The following is a 12,496-nucleotide window of genomic DNA, read 5'->3' as shown; positions in this document are numbered from 1 at the left end:
GGACTCACAATGTAGAAAGGAAGAAATGAAAAACCTTTTCATCAGAACATTCTGTGAGCTAGTGACCAAATGTTCTCACCAGTCTTACTGGCTGTGGTGGCCCTGGGGGACTTTCGCATGGGCGTGGTTGATGCTGAGTCAGACTCTGCCCAGCCACTAAGCCAGGAGGAAGGACCCTTTCTCATCCATGTTCTTTGCTTGCAGACACTGAGCCCTGAGCTCTCACCTTTGTCTCTTACTTTGGAAAAATATACTTCTCACTGAATGGAAAAACGGAAGTTCAAGAAGTGGGGCTGGAAAGCAGCCCAGGAGGAAAGATAAGGAGGTGACTGGCAAGCTGACCAGTCGGTCTCCTGGGGAGGAGGCGTCTAGATCTTAGAGTCACACTAGGACAAAATGAGAGCAGAGACAAATCTATTTTTTTCCCTCTAGGTCACCATAGGGAACCGATCTAACCTATTTGCTCGCAATCTCGGGGGAGAGGTCTTTAAATAGCTATTGTGTCGCCATCCTTTTCATCCTCTTCCATAATCACTCTGGGGCTCTCATCTCCGAGCAGAGTCAAACCTGCAAAACACAGTGGAGACCTACAATTAAGAATGTCCAATGGAAATACCAGACAGCCCCGGAGCACCAAGACTGCTCTCAAAGGCACAGTGACCCAGAAATGCTTCTGTGTGGCCTTATTTGACCACTGTAGAGGTGTTCAAGAGGACACTACTCTGGATGCAAGGGGAGACAGAGGCACTAAGCCACGGCCCATGCTCACAGGGATTTAGGAGGCCTGCTGCTGGGGGCTTCGGCTCAGCCACTCCTTTCATCTAAACTGGGCAAGGTAATGTTTTGTCGAAATGGTCTGTTCTCAAGTGTAAAGAGGGGACACTAATACTCGTTACGAAGAGGGTTTGTATCAATTAATAAGATGTTTGTAACACGCCAGCAAAAAGTCACCTCTGTGGGCCAGTGAGGTGGCTCAGGGAATAAAGGGGCTTGCCATCAACCCTGGCAGCCCGAGTCTGACCACCAGGACCCGTGCAGTGGAAGGGAGAGAATAATTCCTGTAAGTTGTCCTCTGACCTCCACGGGCCCAGTGGAGAACATGTGCTCCCTGCCACCCCCACTTCATAAACGCACATTATAAAAAATTTAAAGCCACATCTATGATTGGCTAAATGATGTTTTTTGTTTTCTGTTTTATTTTTCTGTGATTTGTTAGTTGATTTCCCCTTTGAAAGGAACAGTAAGACTTATAAGGGCAAATGTGAAAGCACCAGAGAAAATATTGATCTCTAAATGTCTGCTCCCCAGCGTCAGCCCTTGGATGACAGAGTCCACATACTTAAGAGCAAAGGGAAGAATCTAGAGTGCAGTGTATGTTCATACATGGTATGGCCACAACTTAGAGCAATTCTTTGTTTGGAGATAGAATTAAAATATCCCCACTTTTTACAAAATGTAGAGATGTTAGATGAATCTTTACTTAGACAAAATATGAAGTTGTTCTTCCAAGGATTCCCTGGCCTGTGAAATTCAGAAGATTTAATTTCTTTTTTTTTTCTCTTATCTTTCTCTTTCTTTCTTTTGCTCTTTCACGTTCTTCCTTTTTTTCTTTTTGGAGTATAATTTTTCAGGGCTGATCAGTTCAGAAAAGGCCAACAAAGGAGACTCGGGTGGTCCTGCCCATTCTGTGACAGACAGTAGGGCATTTTAAGAAATGACACCTGCACCCGGGTCAAGCCCAGTCCTTGGTAGTTTCTGTCGTTTTCTTCTCGTCCCCAGGCACATGTCCCACTCCTCTCAGTGGACACCTTGAAGTCCACACAGCTCCGCCCAACGATCCGAACGTGGGGAATGAAGTGCTCTGCAAGGGCCTTTCCCACAGCCCTGGCCTCCATTCAGCATCAGCAAATTAATGAAAGCTATGTGTGGGTCTCAATGACTATTCATTTGATTCAATTCTCAGTTTATATTTTTAACCAGTTAGCTAGTAATTATTGGAGGAGAAAAACAATTTCAAGTCTGGCTAAAGCCAAAGCTTTTGCGTAAATCACTTATAAAGCACAGTTGGAGAAGTTTTCTCTGATCACAGTGGCATAGAGTTAAATTTTTATTTACAATTAAAGATAGTATGCCAGCAGCATGGAGAATTAGCTGTGCTGATGGACTTTGGGTAATTTAAAATTGGCAAAAATATTTAAATTCCTATGTTCAGCAACTTTCTAGTTACTTTGGGTACCCTTGAAATGTAGGTCTAGAAAATCTGGGCCAGAAGGAGGGGAGGAGGCTCTGGGACAGCAATAATAGCAGGAACACGTTCAGTGGTAAAGGCTGGCCCTCCCTGAAGTGGGACAACCTGCCCACAGGGGCACAGAACATAGTTTCATGTGCTAAATGAGCTGCCACTTTATATCAACACATGAAACACTGGTTGGAATATTATATAAGGAAAAGATATGGGATGTATAGTGTTCGGGCTCTTAACAGAGCTCCCAGTTGCTGGTGAGGTCAGGAGGTGATGGCGTTGTTAGGATGCAGGCCTATCAGAAGGAAGTGAGATCACTGGGGGAATGCCCTTGAAGGGCATGGGCAGCCCATCCCCATTCTGTCTTTCTGTTTTCTTCCCAAGCCACTACAAGGTGAAGGGCTTTGATCCACCATGCACCTCGCTTGGCAATGTTCCTTCCTACCACAGGCTCAAAGGCAGCAAAGCCAAGCAACTATGCATTAAAGCTCTGAAGACTTGAGTCAAACGTTCCTCTCCTGAAGTTGACTTTCTTGGGTGCTTCGTCACAGTGTCAGAAGGATGACTTGTGAAAAAGCTCAGAATAGTCTTGACTATCTGGGTATCCTGTTCAGAGGATCCATGTAGGGATGGGTACCTGTGACCATTGCTTCTTTTGTCCTTGTTGATGGCTTGAGGACAACCCACTCTGAGAAATGCTAATGTGATGTGTCTTCCTCCTGGTTTCTGTTCTTCCCTTGGTCATCAGGCACCACTGAGGAGTTCACTCAACCCACCCAAGTCTCAGCTTATCCAGTTGGGAAAAATAAATTGCATTTCTTCTAGGGCTCAATGTTGAAAAAGAGACTTGTGTCTTTAGAGAGACATGGACCTTCAACCCCCTTTTCCTTTTAATTTTTCATGTGTGTGTATACATGCATGTGAGTCTATACGTTTTGCAGCTACATGTGTGCACATGTGTGTGTGGAGGCAAGAACTTTATATCAAGTATCTTCCATAATCACTCTCCACTTTATATGCTGAGGCAGGGTCTCTCACTGAACCTGAAACTGAACAGTTCAGCCTATCTAGCTAGCCAGCTTCCTTTGACATCCCTCATCTCTATTTCCTGAGCCCTGGGGGTAAAGGCAGGCCTCCATGTCCCCACCCAGATAAAAAAGCAGGGATCTGGAGATCTAAACTCAGGTCCTAAACTTCATCCACTGAACCATCTCCCAAGCCCAGGCCCACATTCTTTAATGTTCTAAGAATACCCTGTAGAACCTCTGCTAAAAACCACTGTGCATTGTAGGAATCCTTGAGCAACTTCAACTTGCCAGCAATCCCCCACACCTGCCACCTAGCACAAGACTCAGACATAGTAAGATCTAGCAACTACCCACTCCTCTCTTTCTGTATAGAGCAGAATTTAGAGTTCAGGAAACTTTAGTGTGCTGGGTCAAGGTTTCTAGTCCTGGGTCTTTGTGGGGTGTTGTTCATCATGCAGTTTCTGAGCAAGATCTCACCTAGACATCATTCAGACTTAGCTATCTGCATTAAGTATATGCTCCTTAAACCTTGGGGAGCCCTGACAAGGTGTCCTCATAAACCAAACTCGGGGAATCTTTTTCCCCGGCAAGGCAGACATGTGCTGTTTTCAGAAGAAGTTCCACTCTTTCCTCTGTGTAAGTGCTCCATTTCTATCTCTGGCCTCCAACTGGCCTGTTGGTGTTTGCTCTTTCCTGCTGCATTATCTTTCTTTTGTTTGGCTCTTTCTGCCACCGAGGTAAACTAAAGTACTTCTTCCTCTCTTAAGCAGTTCTTGGTACCTGCGTCTGACCAATCACAAACAATGCTCCCTGCCATGCAGTTTTCAAGATGGATTGCTGGCAACTGTGGGCCAAGTTCAAACAAAGCCTAGGCTTGGCAGGGAAGCCTTAGAGGGTCTATTCAGGCAGTTGGACTTGTCAAATAAGCTCATTAACCTAAGGGAGTGAGATGGTTAGCACGAGATTTAGAAGGGAGAGGGAATCCTTGTCCAGCTTTCATTTGCCAAGGGTTAATGAGAGACGTCTCTATGGTGTGTTTGCCTGTGAGCGTCTCTCAACACCCTTATTAGAACCAGCATGAGTCTTTCTGAATACCTGCCAAAGGCTCCATCCTTTTTAGCTTAACTAGTGTTGTGGTTACTGCCAATTCTTTACATACTAAAAGACTCCAGAAATAAAGAACCTCAGCTACTACAGTAGGGAAAGCCCGGAGTGACAGCAGTGACTGCCACTGAAGGTACTTACAACAGAGCCTCGCTGACTCAAGGAATTTCACAAAGTCTATAGAGCCGTTGTATGTATAACACCTTGTAGACACTACAGTCCTTGATCAGCAGTTTTGACTCAGTAGGGAGGCTGCTCCTTTGGGATACAGGTAGGATGCAGGCAGCATCCATTGTCATGGGATCATAACTGAGTATTCAGGAAGGAAGGCATTTGCATGAAGATGTAAAGTTGTGTATCCGAGAGAATTTTCCTTCTTCATCTCCCTGGCACATTCCCTTCCTAGCTTGACGCCTCATTTCATTTGTCCCAGCAGATATCAGATGATCTGTTTGTTTATGTGACTGTGGACTTTCCTCCAGTACTAATTCCCAGGAGCTAAGTACTACCAGATAAATACTCATGGAAAGAATGGAGATAGTGTGAGGATGGACTGCTGCATATTCTAACTTTTCCATACTATCGATATACGTGAATTATCTAAGGAGGATGCATCTAGTCAGAGTTCAGAATGGCTAGTTTCCAAAGCTGTGTGGGCTGAGCGAGCAAGCGAGCAAGTGAGCAAGCAAGAAGGCGAGCAGTAGACTCCTGGTCTAATTGGGAGCACACTCGCTTCATTCTCCATTCACTCCCCAACTTATGTGTGAACTTCCCAGGCACAAGGATAATACCTCGTTACATTTTTTTGTGTAATTTTCTGACACATATTAAGATAGCTATCAATATCTGTGCGTCTCCTCTCTTTCTTCCTCCATCTCTGTCTCCTGTCTTGAAAATCAGTCCCTAGAATTTGGGAAATCAGCCATCAGCCATAACATGCACAATCCACCTATGGTGGGGAAGCAGGAATTTCACCTATTCTCAAGGTCCCACTGACATTTCTGTTTCACTGGCTCAGTGAATTTGACCAGGTCTGCTGAAGCAGGAGTTATTTCTGAGCCTCCTCCACCCTCATGTCGGCCCTGGGGAATTGCCAATGAAGGAAAACCCGGAAGGCAGCAGTAAATGCACTCCTCCCTGGGGTACCTGAGTACTACACAGCTTGCTGGGCCAGACATAGGCCATGCCCCTCACACCTCCAGATGGTAAGGCTCCAATCTGCTCCCATCACGCTTGTGAATGTTCTATACCAGCTTTTTTTTTTTTTTCCTTTTTTACCTGTGACAAAAGGAGGCATGTGCAGGGCAGGTGTGTCTTTTCTCCTTGGCTTTTTCTGTTCCATGTCAGTGTTGTGAAGAGCTGGGCCTGTTTTGCCCTTAGGAACTCTCTCTTGGACATCATATCTTTTAATTAAGTGTTCTGAGATCACACCTGCATGGTTAGAGGAACAGAAAGAGGAACAGGGTCAAGTCTATAGATCCTAATGCTGCAGGAGTGTGCCTAGGTACCTGGAGGACTGGTAGGTGGAGAAAGCAAACAATGTAGCTTTTCAAATTTGCTTGAAAGAAAAGTTTCCTGTAAGTAAGTGAGAATCGTTTTTATTATTGGGTGTTTTTAATGCCTGGTTTTCTTTTGACTGAGGAACTTGATCTTGCTGCCACTGCCCCCTATCTCAGGAAAGAGAGGCAGAGAAACCCCTCTGACTTGTCATGACTAATGCAAAGGTAGAGCCCATCCTCTATACCTAGGAGGGGTCATATTTCTGTCCCGCAAGCTGTGGGTTACACATGTTCATCCTGATTTTTTATTTTTCTTCTCCCTTCACTGGCTTTCACCCAATTGCCTCCTCTATCATGTAAGGAGGGAGGCTTCGTGTGGTGGTAATTCTCCCTCATTTCATGTTTCTGTAATAGCCCCTCTTATGAATGTTTGCCCAATTACTCCTCAGACATAGATCTGTGGTTTTGAACTAATAACTTCCATTACAATGCTGCTTCTTGATGTACATTTCACCTAGGTGTGCACTGTTCACTTAGTGTCCCTCAGAGCATGTTGTGAGTAGTAGAAAGATAAAAAACGAATGGCCAAAAGTAAAGGAGACGGGCAAACAAAACTGTGGAGAATAAGCCTATCACAGGACACGCGGAAACGGTGCAGTAGAAATGTTAACTGTCACTTTTTTTTTTTTCTGGGTCTGGGTCTCCAGTGCCATTCTAGCCTCCACCATGGTCAGGTGACACCTAGGGCTGGGGAGACCCATCTCATATGGTCCTCCCCATCAATCTTCCATCCTGATCCTACCCTGTAGCTGCTGGATGTAGACGCTCATGGTAACTTTGGAAGCTTGTGTGGACTTTAGTCTCTATGTGTTGGTGATGCCAAACCTCACGAGCCTGTGACCTTGAATTTCCAAAACGTGGGGCACCTCCTTGTCACCAATCCCCACTGCTACTGAGAGAAAACTTCTACATTGTAGTTTACATATGCTACTTCACGGCACTGTTAGTATTTTAGACTTTAACCCAAACGTTTGAAGGGAATTTCTTGTAGATGGGTGCAGCCTGCCAGTGGGTTCTTGCAATCGTGCAGACCAGTGTGTCTTGCCCCTTACCTGGTATGAAAGGCGGAATATGCAGGGCCGGTGTATCTTTCCTCCTGGGTTTCTTCTGCTCTGACTCAACATTCAGAGTGGCCTGTGCGTTCTTCCCTTTTCTCGGCTTCTTTTTGATGTCACAGTCCTTAATGAACTGGTCTGAAAGGTCATCTGGTTTCAAAGAGGAAAAGGAGTAACACAAATAAGTCTTGAGCCACAACTGGGGGTCTCTAACCACATCCGATGTTAGGGACAGAAGCCATTAGGCCTGAAAAAGAAACGTGTTTATTTTTATCTCATCAATGGAAGAATTGGACAAACGTGCATGTTTTTGTTTATAGACTAGAAAATTAGAACTTGGTAAAGGTTGAAAAGTGTTTAGCGTTTATTATTATTTTATGTTTGTTGTGTTTTTCCCCCCTGCAGGTATGTCTGTGCATGCAGTACCTGCAGAGGCCTGTAGGAGCATCAGGATTCTACTGGGACTAGAATTTACAGATGGTTGTGAACTGTTACATGTTGGCTGGGACCTGTGGGCTTAACCACTGAACCATCCCTCCAGCCCCCTGGTAAAACCTTAAATTTAGAGAAATCAGGAGTCATCAAGGCAAGCAGAAACATTTGACCAGGGCTTCCAGAACTCGCTTAAGCTAAACTTCTTCAGGACAGTAAGTTCACTGTTCATAGCCTCTTTTGGTCAAGAATCGCTTTCTTTAAAGGTCCACAAAGTGTGGACAACAGAGGCTCTCTGGACCCTGGAATGCTCCACTAGAGTGAAGAGTGAATCTCTTACTTGCCTTACCTCTGTGGGCTGTCTAGTTGGGCTTCAGCATCTACAGGGCTTCCTCTGCCCTGTGTCTTTTCAAGTGTCCTCTTTATATGTCTGATCTCTTTACTTTTCACAGCCCCCTTTACTAGATCCTTTCCAGCCTAGCTTCTATGTTACATCATCAGAGGGTCTCACAGCGATGACTCCAGACCAGTCACTAGCCTTATCTTGGCTGCATCTTAAACCAGACATCTTTGTCTGCTCTGCTCTGCTCTCCTATGCATTTCCCTGCCATTATTCAAGCTCCCATCCATTGTTCTGAAATGATTAATCTTCTGCAATCTCCTGCTCCAGACAGAGTCTTCAAGAAGACAAAGATCACAACCTTTTTGGAATTTTGTTCTTAATTGCACCCCTCTCCAACAAGTGTGCTTTAAATGGAAGTTGGACAACTCTGTTCACACCCTTAGTCTCTCATTTGTTGATTCTAAGAACTTAATTTCTAGACGTGTTGATATCATCTCCACTGCTTTAGTGGGGATGATGTTAAATCCATGTGCATGTGTTTTTGTGGATCGGATTCATGTCACCTGTTCAGTATCCCGCCCACTGTGCAATGGCTCAGCCCGAGCTTCCAGCAGATCAGCAGGGAGCTCCAACCTTGTCAGTCTTACTTTCTTAACCACAGCCCTGACCATCCTTTCTCATCTTCTGAATATTAATAGCATCTTTGTTCAGGTAATATTTTAAAGGATGATGTCAGTATTATTGCTGCTATTAGTTTGTGTTTTTTAGATCATTTCAGCAGCCATGAATTCATATTTGTTCAATATATTCTTGAATAAATGGACTCAAATGGAATTAGTGTGAAGAGCTGTTCTACTAGGATTCAATGAAGCTACACAGCAAAGAACCCGCATGTTATCTCTAAGAACTCATAACCTTGGCTTGGATACAGTGTGGGTATTTCTAGAAATGTGAAAGAATGTGGGGAGTTCTGAGGCTAGCCTTTGGGCACTTCCCTGCCCCACTCACCTCTCTTCTCCTTTTCCTTTGTTTGCTCTCTTTCCTTCCACTCTCCCTTATCCCATCCCATAATCCCCTGTGTAGCCCAGGCTGCCCCTGAGCTTAGGATCATTTTTGCTTCACTCTCCTAAGTTTTGGGGTTACAGGTGTGTATGGCTGTACCCCACTCCCACTTTTCTTCCCCGCTTTATGTATTTCTGTGGGGGAAATGTTCAGTTAAACTTCTTTAAAATATTGAAGATTAAATATGTGAACCTTTTATTTCATTTTTGTGGGTCTAGACATATCCTGTGTCATTCATTACTCTATTCGGACAGCATTTCTTAACCTCCTAGTATCTGTCAAGTCACTTATTAGATTCTAGGGATAAAATGGTAAAAAATTGTTCTTGCCTTTAAGTTGCTTATAGTGTGTTGGGAAGATCTTTCATAGTCCATATGTTTAAGGAAGTTACACTAGAAATTTTTAGTAAATCATTCACCATGGTGCTTGAATTATCAACCATCATCATATACAATCAGAACACAAATCAGATGTCATGGTTCTCCTTGGTGACACTGAACAGTGAGCTTTTCCTTTAACTGGAAGACGTTAATGATGTCATCCCATAGTCTCGATCTAATCAACACTTATTGAGGCTGTACTCTGTGAGCGCCCTGGACTGTGTGAAGTTCACATAATAAGAAAAGGAGTTGTGGGAGATTTTACCCATTTCATTGTAGCACGTGGGCTGCCCCAGCTTACCAATGCCTATGTTTTGTCAGTTCGACATTCATTCCATTCCGGAACAAATTGTCTCATTTAATCTCCACACTAAGCCTACGGTTATTCTACAATCATCTCCAGTTTGCAGATCTGGCCAGGTTATTGATAAGGATCAAGCTAGGCTCTTGGAGGTTTTTCTCAGCTATCTGGTCTACCTGGCTAACACTGCAGTTCTTCAAAGTTGTTGCTACATAGGAGTTTATTAGCCCTTCTCCATGTTATACACACTAAAGGCATTGATTAAATGATGTTGCTTAGGATGGGTGCTGCCCAGCTGTGGGTCCCTAGGGTCATAGTTTGCATACAAATCGATTAGCGGTAGGCTACCATCTAAACCCAAGGTGCTACTTGGCACCTAGTACAAAGAGCAAGACATTTGTTTCAATTTTGACTTTCATTTCAATTGTAATTTTCCTTATTTTTGGAGGAATCCTGAACATAAAATATCTTAAAGGCAATCGAGGAGAGGGGAGACGAGATGAGTCATAACCAGACGAGGCATTAACAAAGGCTATGAATATGCAAAAGGCCCATCCATCAAAAGTCTGAGTGTCTCATTTTTAGAAATGGGTAGAGGCAGAAATGTTTCTGGTGTTTTCATTACAAAGGTTATGCAAAAAGTCAGTTCTGGAAAGGAAACAGATTGACAATAAAGCAGAAAAGGGCTATTTAAAATTCTGTCTTGATAGGCAAAGAGAGATATTTGAAATATTTTATTGGCGCTGCACATGGGGTTTAAGTGTGCTGGAAAATACTGGAAACAAGCTATATTGCCACATTCCATTTATTGCCTCAAAAATGCTCTGCCTGGGACTCTGTCACATCCAAAACACAGGACAATGCTTCTCTGCCTCTCTCTGTCTCTCTCTAATTCGAATGAACTTCTCTCCAGTACTTCAGCTAATATTTACGTGGCAGACCCCACAGACTCATGGCTATTTGCCTGTCCATCTGGTATAGGCTGTCACCAGAAGGCACAGGCGATCAGGTTTCAGGGGGCCTTCTCTCTGACTTGCCTGAAAGCAGGATGACAGATAAACCTTCTTTGGCTTACAGGACAAGCATTCCCAAAGGAACATTTACCTGAGTGACTGCAGTGAGGATCGAACTTGTCCAGTATGTCTTCTGAAAGCTCCAGAGGCTGCACTGACTCAGTGGTCATCATCTCAGTGGACATCCTCAGTGGGAGAGAGAGAGAAAGATAGGGAGAGACAGAGACAGAGAGACAGAGACAGACAGAGAGACACACACACAGACAGAGACAGAGAGAGACAGACAGACAGAGACACACAGAGACAGACAGAGAGAGACACACAGAGACAGAGAGAGACAGACAGAGAGACAGAGAGAGCCTTTTCCAGCACTGGAGAAATTAAAGGCAGCAATTTGTACATAAGTATGCCTTCTGTTCATTCATTCACTCATTTGTTCAATAAATACATTGAATGCTAAGTGATTATTATTGTAGGCCCCTACTCAATCCTACTTTTTAAGTCTGCTTCTTATAGTTAATTGCTAAATTTGAAATGTAAGTCAATATCAAATGAAATACACACACACACACACACACACACACACACAGAGCACACATACACACACACACCGCCCTATTAGAAATCGCTGTATATCAAATGTTCATTATTTGGCTAGTTAAGGGTTCCAGAATCCAATAAAGTCAAAATTAGACATGAGCTGGCTAAGAGTTAAAGAAAACATCAGCCATACGTCACATGTAGTTTCTGTGTTGAGTTCTGTAGAGTATGATTATATCTATATAACAGATGAGGAATGGGAACGCACAAATTCATAATTAATTTAGTTGTCACACGTCTTAGTTAAGCTTAGATCAAAATCTAGTCCCAGTTAGTTTTAGGCACTTTAGTCTCTTAAAAATAAAGCAAATCCTCTGAACCCAGAGTTGACTACATAAGGCTCCTGAGTCCTCACCACTGTAATTTATAAAATAACTCAGCTGCCACCGCATGCAATTCATGAGGGCAGTAGGTACCCAGAGAGGGAAAGCTTGTTCTCTGTGAATATTTCTACTTTCTTCCTAGGGATTCTTGACACAAAAGCAAGTCTCTTCCTGTCCTCAGATTCCTGCCTTTCCTGGAACACAAATCCATGAACTTTCACTGTGATAGTTATAGCCTTGTCCAGGAGGAGTGAAATTCTGCATGGATACATGTCAAGTCTGAATGAGAAATGCATTAGTTGAGGTTTCAAGAAAGTCTTTATTAGAGTCTGTTTCTTGTGTTCCCATCTGATAATTTATTGCTGGTATCCAGAATAACAAGGGTAGGGTCAGAGGGAATAATGAATAAGGTTAAAATGACTGGGCTGGTCCTCTTCTCCTGCGAGTCCAGAGCCTGCTACATGCAGAGAAACCACAGATCATCCACAATGACAGTTTGGGAGCCCCGAATGAATTAACTCCTTCGCCTTTCCTGGGAAGGCTGAGGGATTCTCCCCCAAGAGCTGAGGTCATTGCAGAGCAGATGGGCCATTAGCTGATCACTTGAGCCTGGCTTTTAGTGTCACTCTTAGCAGACTGTGTGAGTGACTTCAGCAGAAATCAATTCAGACCATTGTTCTTAGTGTCTGGGCAGAAAGTGCCGACTCCCTGGAACCATGAGACAAAGTGTTGTACCCTTCTGTAGGCTATCCTCTGCCAGTATTTTTGAAAAGGGAAGAGTGGGGTCTATGCCGAGGGCTCGAGGAAATGTGACAGACTCAACATGGTCCTATTTAATGAAACTTCCTCCTTTCTGCAATGTCTCAGGTGTGCTGGTAATCACCCCATGGTGGTCTGCTGATAGTATCCATCCATAGAATAAACTGAAGTTGAGAGAGTTTAGACTTACCTAAACTCATTACTCATGACACGCAACCAGAATCATTGCAGAGACTCAGGCCCTTTCTGTACACACTTCTCAGATGTGTCTGCGATATTCCCCTTCTCCTCTCCA

General features: G+C 43.8%; 1 protein-coding gene across 1 annotated transcript; it reads right to left on the bottom strand.

Moving 5' to 3' along the window:
• Positions 1–487: 487 nt before the first annotated feature.
• Positions 488–10,704, bottom strand: Ppp1r17 (protein phosphatase 1 regulatory subunit 17). Its single transcript, XM_059256688.1, has 4 exons — positions 10,611–10,704; positions 6,986–7,138; positions 5,653–5,805; positions 488–567 (listed from the first exon to the last, which is right to left on the bottom strand). Exons 1-4 carry the CDS (start codon positions 10,702–10,704, stop codon positions 488–490), a joined length of 480 nt encoding a protein of 159 aa, XP_059112671.1.
• Between the last annotated feature and the right edge of the window lie 1,792 nt (positions 10,705–12,496).

The sequence above is a fragment of the Peromyscus eremicus genome, chromosome 3 (genome assembly GCF_949786415.1).
Source record: "Peromyscus eremicus chromosome 3, PerEre_H2_v1, whole genome shotgun sequence".
NCBI classification, from domain to species: Eukaryota; Metazoa; Chordata; class Mammalia; order Rodentia; family Cricetidae; genus Peromyscus; species Peromyscus eremicus.
The sequence above is the reverse complement of the archived record's forward strand: the minus strand, read 5'-3'. Positions and strand labels throughout refer to the sequence as shown.

Bases quoted from the DNA above. Each gene is read 5' to 3' on its own strand.
- Ppp1r17 (XM_059256688.1), bottom strand. From the start codon at position 10,704: ATGTCCACTGAGATGATGACCACTGAGTCAGTGCAGCCTCTGGAGCTT. The intron at 7,139-10,610 runs GTAAATGTTCCT...CTTTGAAACCAG, and splicing joins TCCTCACTGCAGTCACTCAG to ATGACCTTTCAGACCAGTTC. The intron at 5,806-6,985 runs GTAAGGGGCAAG...CTAACCATGCAG, and splicing joins TATTCCGCCTTTCATACCAG to GTGTGATCTCAGAACACTTA.